This window comes from Pezoporus flaviventris, unplaced genomic scaffold (genome assembly GCF_033815535.1).
Source record: "Pezoporus flaviventris isolate CSIRO_AGI_PZ_B2104156 unplaced genomic scaffold, CSIRO_AGI_Pfla_v1 ptg000181l, whole genome shotgun sequence".
Taxonomy (NCBI): Eukaryota; Metazoa; Chordata; class Aves; order Psittaciformes; family Psittacidae; genus Pezoporus; species Pezoporus flaviventris.
The window spans coordinates 1-13,068 of record NW_026892729.1 but is presented as its reverse complement, the minus strand read 5'-3'; the positions used below and the strand labels follow the sequence as shown (position 1 = coordinate 13,068).

Here is a 13,068-nt window from a genome sequence, read left to right as displayed (position 1 = left end):
TGGGATAAATGGGATGAGATGGGGATGGGATGGGATGGATGGGATGGGATGGGGGGGGATGGATGGGGTGGGGGATGGGATGTGGGTGGGATGAGGTTGGATGGGATGGGGTAGGGTGGGGGATGGGATGGATATGGTGGGGGGGGGATGGGATGGATGGGGGTGGGATGGGGTTGGATGGGATGGGGTAGGGTGGGGGATGGGATGGATGTGGTGGGGGGGGATGGGATGGATGGGATGGGATGGGATGGATGGGGTGGGGGATGGGATGGGATGGATGGGATGGGGGGGATGGGATGGGGTAGGGTGGGGGATGGGATGGATGTGGTGGGGGGGGATGGGATGGATGGGATGGGATGGGATGGATGGGGTGGGGGATGGGATGGGATGGATGGGATGGATGGGATGGGGGGGATGGGATGGGGTAGGGTGGGGGATGGGATGGATGTGGTGGGGGGGGATGGGCAGTGTGGTTTTCCCCCTAAATCCCGCGCTCCCTCCCTGGCTGCTCCCTGCCGGGGGTCCGAGCAGGAGCCGCCCCCCCCCATTCCCGGTGTTCCCCCCGCAGGGAGCAGCCCCATGGCCCCGGCCGCCAACGCCCCCCCGCCCCCCACCGCGGGCTCCCCCCTGCCCGCAGCCGGGGCCCAGCCTTGAGCCGGAGCCCGGCCCCCCCCCAACCCAGTCCCATGGGGGAGGGGACGGGGGGGGGAGGGGAGGGGGGGGAGGGGAGAGCTACGAGATGAAGAATAAAGATTTATTTTGTATGGCCCTAAAGGAGGGGGAAGGGATGGGAATGGGGCGGGAATGGGGCGGGAATGGGGCGGGAATGGGGCGGGATTGGGCTCCTGCCCCACTGCTGCCCGGAGAGGGGCTTGGGATGAGGGATGGGAGCAGGAACGGCTCCAATGGGATCTTGGGATGAGGGATGCAGGGATGGGAGCAGGAACGGCTCCAAAGGGATCCTGGGATGAGGGATGTGGGGATGGGAGCAGGAATGGCTCCAAAGGGATCTTGGGATGAGGGATGTGGGGATGGGAGCAGGAACGGCTCCAAAGGGATCTTGGGATGAGGGATGAAGGGATGGGAGCAGGAACGGCTCCAAAGGGATCTTGGGATCAGGGATGTGGGGATGGGAGCAGGAACGGCTCCAAAGGGATCTTGGGATGAGGGATGTGGGGATGGGAGCAGGAACGGCTCCAAAGGGATCTTGGGATGAGGGATGCGGGGATGGGAACAGGAACGGCTCCAATGGGATCTTGGGATGAGGGATGTGGGGATGGGAGCAGGAACGGCTCCAAAGGGATCTTGGGATGAGGGATGCGGGGATGGGAGCAGGAACGGCTCCAAAGGGATCTTGGGATGAGGGATGTGGGGATGGGAGCTGGAACGGCTCCAAAGGGATCTTGGGATGTGGGGGGGACGGACCCAGTTGTGGGGTTCCCAATCCCGGTTTTGGGGTTCCCGGTCCCAGTTTGGGGATGTTGCATTCCCAGTTCCTGGATCCTGATCCCAGTTTGGGGATGCTGCATCCCAATTTATGGATCCTGATCCCAGTTTGGGGACGCTGCATCCCAATTTATGGATCCTGATCCCTTTTGGGGCATTCCCAGCCCCAGTTTGAGGATGCTGCATCCCAGTTCCTGGATCCTGATCCCAGTTTGGGGATGCCGCATCCCAATTTATGGATCCTGATCCCAGTTTGAGGATGCTGCATCCCAGTTTATGGATCCTGATCCCAGCTTGGGGACGCTGCATCCCAATTTATGGATCCTGATCCCTTTTGGGGCATTCCCAGCCCCAGTTTGAGGATGCTGCATCCCAGTTTATGGATCCTGACCCCAGTTTGGGGGTGCTGCATTCCCAGTTCCTGGATCCTAATCCCAGTTTGGGGATGCCACATCCCAATTTATGGATCCTGATCCCAGCTTGGGGATGCTGCATCCCAGTTCCTGGATCCTGATCCCAGTTTGGGGGTGCTGCATCCCAATTTATGGATCCTGATCCCAGCTTGGGGATGCCACATCCCAATTTATGGATCCTGATCCCAGTTTGGGGACGCTGCATCCCAATTTATGGATCCTGATCCCAGTTTGGGGATGCTGCATCCCAGTTCCTGGATCCTGATCCCAGTTTGGGGCTCCTCAAACCTGGTTTCTGGGCTCCGCTCCCAGTTGGAAGATTCCCGATCCCAGTTTGGGCATTCCCAGCCCCATAAAAACCCTGCACTGGACTTGGAAAACTTGGAAAAAAGCCACTTTTATTTGGGAGCTGACCCCCCCCCCTCCCCCCCCCACCCCTCGCCATTCCAAGTGGGAATTGTGGAGCCCATTCCCAACCTCATCCCAAGGCCTTCAAGGCACCTCCAAGGCAGCCGCGGGCTCCGCTGTGGTGCTGATTCCATTGGGAATGGCGCCGGTTGATCCCATTGGGAACGGAACCCATCGATCCTGTTGGGAATGCCGCCCACCGATCCCATTGGGAATGGTGTCCATTGATCCCATTGGGAACGGCACCCGTCGATCTCACTGGGACCTTCTCCCGTTGATCCCATTGGGAATGGCGCCGGTTGATCCCATTTGGAGCGGCACCCGTTGATCTCATTGGGAACAGCACCCATTGATCCCATTGGGAATATCGCCTGCTGATCCCATTGGGAATGCTGCCCATCGATCCCATTGGGAATGGCACTGGTGGATCCCATCAGGAATATCGCCTGCTGATCCCATTGGGAATGGCACTGGTGGATCCCATCAGGAACGGCGCCCATCGATCCCATTGGGAACAGCGCCTGCTGATTCCATTATGAACGGCATCCATCCCATTGGGAATGGCACCCATCGATCCCGTTGGGAATGCCACCTGTCGATCTCATTGGGAACGGCGCCCGTCGATCCCATTGGGAATGCCACCCTGTTGATCCCATTGGGAACGGTGCCTGTTGATCCCATTGCAAAAGGCGCCCGTCGATCCCATTGGGAATGCTGCCTGCCGATCCCATTGGGAATGGTGCGCGCTGATCCCATTGGGAGTGACACCGGTTGATCCCATTGGGAACAGCGCCCATGGATCCCATTGGGAATGGCTCCCATCGATCCCATTGGGAACGGTGCCCATTGATCTCATTGGGAATGGTGGCCATCGATCTCATTGGGAACGGTGCCTGTGCATCCCACCAGGAATGCCACCCGTCGATCCCATTGGGAGTGATGCCAGTTGATGCCATTGGGAATGGTGCCCATTGATCCCATTGGGAACAGCGCCCCTTGATCCCACTGGGAATATCGCCTGCTGATCCCATTGGGAATGCTGCCCATCGATCCCATTGGGAATGGTGCCCGTTGATCCCATTGGGAACAGCTCCCGTTGATCCCATTGGGAACGGCGCCCATCGATCCCATTGGGAATGGCTCCCGTTGATTCCATTGCAAATGGCTCCCGTTGATCCCATGGGAACAGTGCCCATTCATCCCACTAGGAACAGCGCCCACCGATCTCATGGTGAATGATGCCCATCGATCCCATTGGGAATGGCGCCCATCGATTCCCTTGGGAATATTGCCTGCCGATCCATTGGGAATGGCGCTGGTCATCTCTTTGGGAATGGTGTCCATCAATCCCATTGGGAATGGTGCTGGTCGATCTCTTTGGGAATGGTGCCTGTCAATCCCATCGGGAATGGCGCTGGTCGATCTCTTTGGGAATGGTGCCTGTCAATCCCATTGGGAATGGCGCTGGTTGATCTCATTGGGAATGGAGCCTGTCAATCCCATTAGGGAATATTGCCTGCCGATCCATTGGGAATGGTGCCCGTCAATCCCAATGGGAATGGCACCGGGTGATGCCGTTGGGAATGGCGCCCGTCGATCATATTGGAAATGGTGCTAGTCGATCTCATTGGGAACGGTGCCCATCGATCCCATTGGGAATGGCGCTGGTCGATCTCATTGGGAACGGCGCCCATCAATCTCATTGGGAATGGTGCCCATCGATCCCATTGGGAATGGCGCCGGGTGATGCCGTTGGGAACTGTGCCCGTCAATCCCATTGGGAATATTGCCTGCCGATCCATTGGGAATGGTGCTCATCAATCCCATTGGGAATGGTGCCGGGTGATGCCGTTGGGAACGGCGCCCATCGATCCCATTGGGAAGGGCGCCCATTGATCCCATTGGGAATGACTCCCACGGATCCCATTGGGAAGGGCGCCCATCGATTCCATTGGGAACGGTGCCCATTGATCCCATTGGAAACGGCACCCATCGATCCCATAGGTACCGACTCCTGCAGATCCCAGGGAACGGCGCCCATCGATCCCATTGGGAAGGGCGCCCATCAATCCCATTGGGAAAGGCGCCCATCGATCCCACTGGGACTGACTCCCGCAGATCCCAGGGAACGACTCCCATCGATCCCATTGGGACTGACTCCCATCGATCCCACTGGGAATGACTCCTGCGGATCCCATTGGGAAGGGTGCCCATCGATCCCATTGGGAACGGCGCCCATCGATCCCATTGGAAACGGCACCCATCGATCCCATTGGTAGCGACTCTTGCAGATCCCAGGGAATGGTGCCCATTGATCCCATTGGGAACAACTCCCATCGATCCCATTGGGAAGGGCGCCCATCAATCCCATTGGGAACGACTCCCGTGGATCCCATTGGGAACAACTCCCATTGATCCCATTGGGAACGGCGCCCATCGATCCCATGGGACCGGTGCCTGCGGATCCCATTGGGAAGGGCGCCCATCGATCCCATTGGGAACAACTCCTGCAGATCCCAGGGAACGGTGCCCATTGATCCCACTGGGAACAGCGCCCATCGATCCCATTGGGAACGACTCCCAACGATCCCATTGGGAACGGCGCCCATCGATCCCATGGGAGCGGCGCCCATTGATCCCATTGGGAACGACTCCCATTGATCCCATGGGAGCGGCGCCCATCGATGCCATTGTGAACGACTCCCATCGATCCCACTGGGAACAACTCCCGCGGATCCCACTGGGAACGACTCCCGCGGATCCCATTGTGAACGACTCCCATCGATCCCATTGTGAACGACGCCCATCGATCCCATTGGGAACGACACCCATGGATCCCATTGTGAACAACTCCCATCGATCCCATTGGGAACGACTCCCATTGATCCCATTGGGAGTGGTACCCATGGATCCCATTGTGAACGACTCCCATGGATCCCATTGTGAACGACGCCCATCAATCCCATTGGGAATGATGCCCACGGATCCCATTGTGAACAACTCCCATGGATCCCATTGGGAACGACACCCATGGATCCCATTGGGAACAACTCCCATCGATCCCATTGGGAACGACGCCCACAGATCCCATTGTGAACGACTCCCACGGATCCCATTGTGAACAACTCCCATGGATCCCATTGGGAACGACTCCCATTGATCCCATTGGGAGTGGTACCCATGGATCCCATTGTGAACGACTCCCATGGATCCCATTGTGAACGACGCCCATCAATCCCATTGGGAATGATGCCCACGGATCCCATTGTGAACGACTCCTATGGATCCCATTGGGAACGACTCCCATGGATCCCATTGTGAACGACTCCCATGGATCCCATTGTGAACGACTCCCATGGATCCCATTGGGAACGACGCCCATGGATCCCATTGTGAATGACTCCCATGGATCCCATTGTGAATGACTCCCATGGATCCCACTGTGAACGACTCCCATCGATCCCATTGGGAATGACTCCCATGGATCCCACTGGGAACAACTCCCATGGATCCCCCGGGAGCGGCGCCGCTCAGGGGCGGCCCTCGGCGTTGAGGACGTAGTAGTCGTGCACGTACATGAGGACGGCGATTGGCTGGCCCAGGATGAGCGAGAGCCACACGGCGGCATTCCCGTAATTCCACGCAGGAACTTGGACACGAACCAGGCCAGAGGGATCTGGGGGGGATGGGGGGGAATGGGGATGGAAATAGGATGGGGATGGGGGGGGAATGGGGGGTGAATGGGATGGGGATGGAAATAGGATGGGGATGGGGGGGAATGGGGTGGGAATGGGGGAGGAATGGGGATGGGGGGTGAATGGGATGGGGATGGAAATAGGATGGGGATGGGGGGGGGATGGGGGGTGAATGGGATGGGGATGGAAATAGGATGGGGATGGGGGGGATGGGGTGGGAATGGGGAGGAATGGGGGGGAATGGGGATGGGGATGGGGGGGGATGGGGGGTGAATGGGATGGGGATGGAAATAGGATGGGGGGGAATGGGGTGGGAACGGGATGGGGATGGAAATAGGATGGGGATGGGGGGGGATGGGGTGGGAATGGGGGAGGAATGGGGGGGAATGGGGGAGGAATGGGGGGGAATGGGGGGGAATGGGGGAGGAATGGGATGGGGATGGAAATAGGATGGGGATGGGGGGGGATGGGGTGGGAATGGGGGAGGAATGGGGGGGAATGGGGGAGGAATGGGGGGGAATGGGGGAGGAATGGGATGGGGATGGAAATAGGATGGGGATGGGGGAATGGGGTGGGGAATGGGGGGGATGGGGTGGGGATGGGGGGGAATGGGGGGGGGATGGGGGGAATGGGGAGGGAATGGAAATAGGATGGGGATGGGGGTGAATGGGATGGGGATGGAAATAGGATGGGGATGGGGGGGAATGGGGTGGGAACGGGATGGGGATGGAAATAGGATGGGGATGGGGGGGGATGGGGTGGGAATGGGGGAGGAATGGGGGGGAATGGGGGAGGAATGGGGGGGAATGGGGGGGAATGGGGGAGGAATGGGATGGGGATGGAAATAGGATGGGGATGGGGGGAATGGGGTGGGGAATGGGGGGGATGGGGTGGGGATGGGGGGGAATGGGGGGGGAATGGGGGGGAATGGGGAGGGAATGGAAATAGGATGGGGATGGGGGGTGAATGGGATGGGGATGGAAATAGAATGGGGATGGGGGGGGATGGGGTGGGAATGGGGGAGGAATGGGGGGGAATGGGGGGGGAACGGGATGGGGGATGGAAATAGGATGGGGATGGGGGGGATGGGGGGTGAATGGGATGGGGATGGAAATAGAATGGGGATGGGGGGGATGGGGTGGGAATGGGGGAGGAATGGGGGGAAATGGGGGGGAATGGGGGGAATGGGGTGGGAATGGGATGGGGATGGAAATAGGATGGGGATGGGGGGGGATGGGGGGTGAATGGGATGGGGATGGAAATAGGATGGGGATGGGGGGGATGGGGGGGGAATGGGGGAGGAATGGGGGGGGAATGGGGGGGAATGGGGATGGAGATGGAGGGATGGATGGGAATGGGGAGGAATGGGATGGGGATGGAAATAGGATGGGGGGAATGGGGGGGGAATGGGGGGGATGGGGTGGGGATGGGGGGGAATGGGGGGGAATGGGATGGGGATGGGATGGAAATAGGATGGGGATGGGGGGAATGGGTGGGGATGGGGAATGGGGGGGAATGGGGTGGGGATGGGGGGGGAATGGGGGGGATGGGGTGGGGATGGGGGGTGAATGGGATGGGGTGGGAATGGGGGGGAATGGGGGGGATGCGGGGCAATGGGGGGGGAATGGGATGGGGATGGGGTGGGAATCGGGGGGAAAGGGGTGGGAATGGGAGGAAATGGGGGAGATGGGGGGGGAATGGGATGGGGGGGGAAATGGGGGGGGGGGGGGGGAATGGGGGTGGGGATGGTGGGGGGGGATTGAGCTCCAGGATCTTTGGGAATTGGATCCTGCCCCTCTGCTGAGTGGGACCAGAGGGACCCAGGGAGGGGCTTGGGATGGGGGATGCAGGAAGGGCTCCAATGGGATCTTGGGATGGGGGGGCCCGGACCCAGGTTTGGGGTGGCCCCCCCCCTACTTTATGGGTGCCCCCCACTACTTTAGGGCTACCCCTCCCCCCTTTAGAGGTGCCCCCTCCTCAGGTGCCCACCCCTACTTTAGGGGTGCCCCTCCCCTTTAGGGGTACCCCCCCCACACTTCATGGGTGCCCCCCCCCCTTTAGGGGTGCCCTCCCCACATTCTATGGGTACCCCCCCCACTTCAGGATTGCCCCCCACACACTTTAGGGGTGCCCCCCCCTTGGGTGCTCCCCCCTCTTTAGTTGTGCCCCTCCCCCATTTTATGGGTGCCCCCCACTTAAGGGCTACCCCCCCTTTTAGCCCCCCCCACCCATTTTAGGGGCACCCCCCATTTTAGGTGTAACCCCCCCCAATTTAGGGGCACCCCCCCACTTTAGGGGTCCCCCCCATTTTAGGGGTACCCCCCCATTTTAGGGGTCCCCCCCCATTTTAGAGGTACCCCCCCCACTTTAGGGGTCCCCCCCACACTTTAGGGATACCCCCCACACTTTAGGGATACCCCACACACACTTTAGGGATACCCCCCCACACACTTTAGGGGTTCCCCCCCACCTTAGGGGCACCCCCCATTTTAGGGGTGTCCCCCCCCACTTTAGGGGTCCCCCCCACTTTAGGGGTCCCCCCACACACACTTTAGGGGTACTCCCCCCCCACTTTAGGGGTCCCCCCCATTTTAGGGGTCCCCCCCACTTTAGAGGTCCCCCCACACACACTTTAGGGGTCCCCCCCCATTTTAGGGGTCCCCCCCTACCTGCGCCACCATCCCCATGAACGCCCATGGCCGGAACATCTTGAGGGGGACGCTCACCAGGTACTGCAGGGATATGGGGGGGGCTCAGCCCCATAGCAAGGGGGGGGGGGGGGGGGGGGGTGCAGTGGGGTTGTGGGGCGCAGTGGGGCAGGGGCCCCCCCAAACTGACCTCATGGAAGAAGGCGGACGCCAGGAACACGGCCACTTGAGCAGCCCAGCGGCTGGCCCCACGCCTCAGCATCGGCTTGTAGAAGTGCCTGGGGGGCACCCCAAAAATGGGGGGCAGGACCCCATAAGTGGGGGGCAGGACCCCATAAATGGGGGGCAGGACCCCATAAATGGGGTTCAAAGGGGACCCAGCACCCAAAATATGGGGGGCAGGACCCCATAAATGGGGGGCAGAGGCAGGACCCATAAATGGGGTTCAAAGGGGCACAGCACCCAAAATATGGGGGGCAGGACCCCATAAATGGGGGGCAGGACCCCATAAATGGGGTTCAAGGGGGACCCAGCACCCAAAATATGGGGGGCAGGACCCCATAAATGGGGGGCAGGACCCCATAAATGGGGTTCAAAGGGGACCCAGCACCCAAAATATGGGGGGCAGGACCCCATAAATGGGGGGCAGGACCCCATAAATGGGGTTCAAGGGGGACCCAGCACCCAAAATATGGGGGGCAGGACCCCATAAATGGGGGGCAGGACCCCATAAATGGGGTTCAAGGGGGACCCAGCACCCCAAAAATGGGGGGCAGGACCCCATAAATGGGGTTCAAGGGGGCCCAGCACCCAAAAAATTGGGGGCAGGACCCCATAAATGGGGTTCAAAGGGGACCCAGCACCCAAAATATGGGGGGCAGGACCCCATAAATGGGGCTCAAGGGGGCCCAGCACCCAAAATATGGGGGGCAGGACCCCATAAATGGGGTTCAAAGGGGCCCAGCACCCAAAATATGGGGGTCAGGACCCCATAAATGGGGTTCAAAGGGGACCCAGCACCCAAAAATGGGGTTGGGGGGTCCCCAAAAACGGGGTTCATGGGGGGGTTCCCATAAACGGGGTTTGGGGGGGGTTCCCATTAAAGGGGTTTGGGGGGGGTTCCCATTAATGGGGTGGGAGGGGGGTCCCACTAACGGGGTTTGGGGGGGGTTCCCATTAACAGGGTTGGGGGTGGTGTCCCATTAACAGGGTTGGGGGTCCCTTTGGTATCCCATTAACAGGGTTGGGGGGGGTCCCATTAATGGGGTGGGAGGGGGGTCCCATTAACAGAGGTGGGGAGGGTGCCATTAACAGGGTTTGGGGTGGTTCCCATTAACAGGGTTGGGGGGGGGGTCCCATTAACAGGGATTGGGGGGGTTCCCATTAACAGGGTTGGGGGTGGTGTCCCATTAACAGGGTTGGGGGGGGTCCCATTAATGGGGTGGGAGGGGGGTCCCATTAACAGGGGTGGGGAGGGTCCCATTAACAGGGTTTGGGGTGGTTCCCATTAACAGGGTTGGGGGGGGTCCCATTAACAGGGTTTGGGGGGGGTCCCATTAACAGGGTTGGGGGGGGTCCCATTAACAGGGTTTGGGGTGGTTCCCATTAACAGGGTTGGGGGGGTCCCATTAACAGGGTTTGGGGTGGTTCCCATTAACAGGGTTGGGGGGGGGTCCCATTAACAGGGTTGGGGGGGGTCCCATTAAAGGGGTTTGGGGGGGTCCCATTAACAGGGGTGGGGAGGGTCCCATTAACAGGGTTTGGGGTGGTTCCCATTAACAGGCTTGGGGGGGCTCCCATTAACAGGGTTTGGGGTGGTTCCCATTAATGGGGTTGGGGGGGTTCCCATTAACAGGGCTGGGGGGGGGGGGTCCCATTAACAGGGTTGGGGGGGTCCCATTAACGGGGTTGGGGGGGGTCCCATTAACAGTGCTGAGGGGGGGGGTCCCATTAACGGGGTTGGGGGGGTTCCCATTAACAGGGTTGGGGGTGGTTTCCATTAACAGGGTTGGGGGGGTTCCCATTAACAGGGTTTGGGGTGGTTCCCATTAACGGGGTTGGGGTGGTTCCCATTAACAGGGGTGGGGAGGGGGGTCCCATTAACAGGGTTGGGGGGGTCCCTTTAATGGGGTTTGGGGGGGGGGTCCCATTAATGGGGTTTGGGGGGGGGTCCCATTAACAGGGTTGGGTGGGTTCCCATTAACAGGGTTTGGGGGAGGGTTCCCATTAACAGGGTTCTGTGGGTTCCCATTAACAGGGTTTGGGGGAGGGTTCCCATTAATAGGGTTGGGGTGGTTCCCATTAACAGGGTTTGGGGGGGTTCCCATTAACAGGGTTGGGGGGGGTCCCTTTAATGGGGTTGGGGTGGTTCCCATTAACAGGGTTGGGGTGGTTCCCATTAACAGGGTTGGGGTGGTTCCCATTAACAGGGTTTGGGGGGGGGGGGGTACCTGAGGCACCACTTGTGGACGGGGATGTTCCAGTTCTGCCAGAAGTAGGTGACGGATTCCGAGTTCCTGATGGGAATTGGGGGGGGGGGTTGGGAATCACATCCGGATTGGGGGGGTTCCCCCCCCCCCCCCCCCCCCCTTGATCCCGCTGCATCCCTGGAGCCTCACCACCAATCCCGGTAGAATTCCCGGTCCCCAAACTGCATCAGCTCGGCCACGACGTTGAGGCAGGAGTGGAAGAACCAATAGAAGAAGATGAGCCAGATGAGGTGGTTCGGGACCTGGGGGGCAATGGGAATGATGGGGTCGATGGGGTCAATGGGATCGATGGGGTTGATGGGGTCGATGGGGTCAATGGGATCAAAGGGGGTCAATGGGAACAATGGGGTTGATGGGGTCGATGGGGTCAATGGGAACAATGGGGGTGATGGGGTCGATGGGAACAATGGGGGTGATGGGGTCGATGGGGTCAATGGGAACAATGGGGGTGATGGGGTCGATGGGAACAATGGGGGTGATGGGGTCGATGGGGTCAATGGGATCAAAGGGGGTCAATGGGGTCAATGGGATCAAAGGGGGTCAACGGGAACAATGGGGTCAATGGGAACGATGGGGCCAATGGGAACAATGGGGTCAATGGGATCGATGGGAACAATGGGGTCGATGGGAACGATGGGGTCAATGGGAACAATGGGTTCAATGGGGTCAATGGGATCAATGGGAACAATGGGAACAATGGGGTCAATGGGAACGATGGGTTCAATGAGGTCAATGGGATCAATGGGAACAATGGGGTCGATGGGGTCAATGGGAACAATGGGTTCAATGGGGTCAATGGGATCAATGGGGTCAATGGGAACAATGGGAACAATGGGAACGATGGGTTCAATGGGGTCAATGGGATCAATGGGAACAATTGGGTCGATGGGGTCAATGGGAACAATGGGTTCAATGGGGTCAATGGGATCAATGGGAACAATGGGGTCGATGGGATCAATGGGGTCGATGGGATCAATGGGGTCGATGGGATCAATGGGAACGATGGGATCAATGGGGTCAATGGGATCAATGGGATCAATAGGGTCAACAGGGTCGACAGAGTCAACGGGATTGATGGGATCGATGGGATTGATGGGGTCAATTGGGTTGATGGGGTCAATGGGATCAATGGGATCAGGCAGGGATGGGATCAATGGGATCAGGCAGGGATGGGGTCAATGGGATCAGGCAGGGATGGGGTCAGTGGGACACCCCCCCCCCCCCCAGGGTGCAGGCACTCACGGCCAGCTTGAGGAGCCGCTCAATGATCCGGGAATAATCCATATCCTATGGGAGAGACGGGGTCAGAGCGATGGGATGGGGTCAATGGGATCAATGGGATGGGATGGGAACAGGGATGGGATGGGAACAAGGATGGGATCAATGGGATCAACGGGATGGGATGGGAACAGGGATGGGATCAATGGGATGGGAACAGGGATGGGATCAATGGGATGGGATGGGAACAGGGATGGGATGGGAACAGGGATGGGATCAATGAGATGGGATCAATGGGATGGGAACAGGGATGGGATGGGAACAGGGATGGGATCAATGGGATCAACGGGATGGGAAGGGAACAGGGATGGGATGGGATCAATGGGATGGGAACAGGGATGGGATCAATGGTATCAATGGAATGGGATGGATGGGAACAGGGATGGGATGGGATGGGATCGATATGATCAGGCAGGGATGGGATGGGAACAGGGATGGGATGGGAACAGGGATGGGATCAATGGGATCAGGCAGGGATGGGGTTGATGGGGTCAATGGGATCAGGTAGGGATAGGATGGATGGGATCAATGGGATGGGATAGGAACAAGGATGGGATCAATGGGATCATGCAGGGATGGGGTTGAGGGGATCAATGGGATCAGATGGGAATGGGGTCAATAGAATCAATGGGATCAGGCTGGGATGGGGTTGAGGGGATCAATGGGATCAGACAGGGATGGAGTCAATGGA

At 59.3% G+C, this 13,068-nt stretch overlaps 2 protein-coding genes across 2 annotated transcripts in view; one reads left to right on the top strand and one right to left on the bottom strand.

Annotated features, from left to right (window-relative positions):
• LOC133262035 (casein kinase II subunit alpha-like) overlaps nucleotides 1-654 on the top strand; it is a 28,718-nt gene extending 28,064 nt beyond the window's left edge. The window contains exon 13 of the mRNA XM_061440908.1: nucleotides 569-654. Coding sequence (XP_061296892.1) covers nucleotides 569-654 — 86 coding nt within the window. The remainder of the gene's footprint in view (nucleotides 1-568) is intronic.
• A 5,126-nt stretch (nucleotides 655-5,780) lies between these two features.
• On the bottom strand, nucleotides 5,781-12,398 carry DGAT1 (diacylglycerol O-acyltransferase 1). The gene is given in 7 exon segments (XM_061440906.1): nucleotides 5,781-5,907; nucleotides 5,910-5,943; nucleotides 8,632-8,694; nucleotides 8,801-8,888; nucleotides 11,061-11,126; nucleotides 11,229-11,341; nucleotides 12,342-12,398. Coding segments are annotated over 7 exon segments (516 nt in total). The 5' UTR covers nucleotides 12,384-12,398; the 3' UTR covers nucleotides 5,781-5,797.
• Nucleotides 12,399-13,068: the final 670 nt, after the last annotated feature.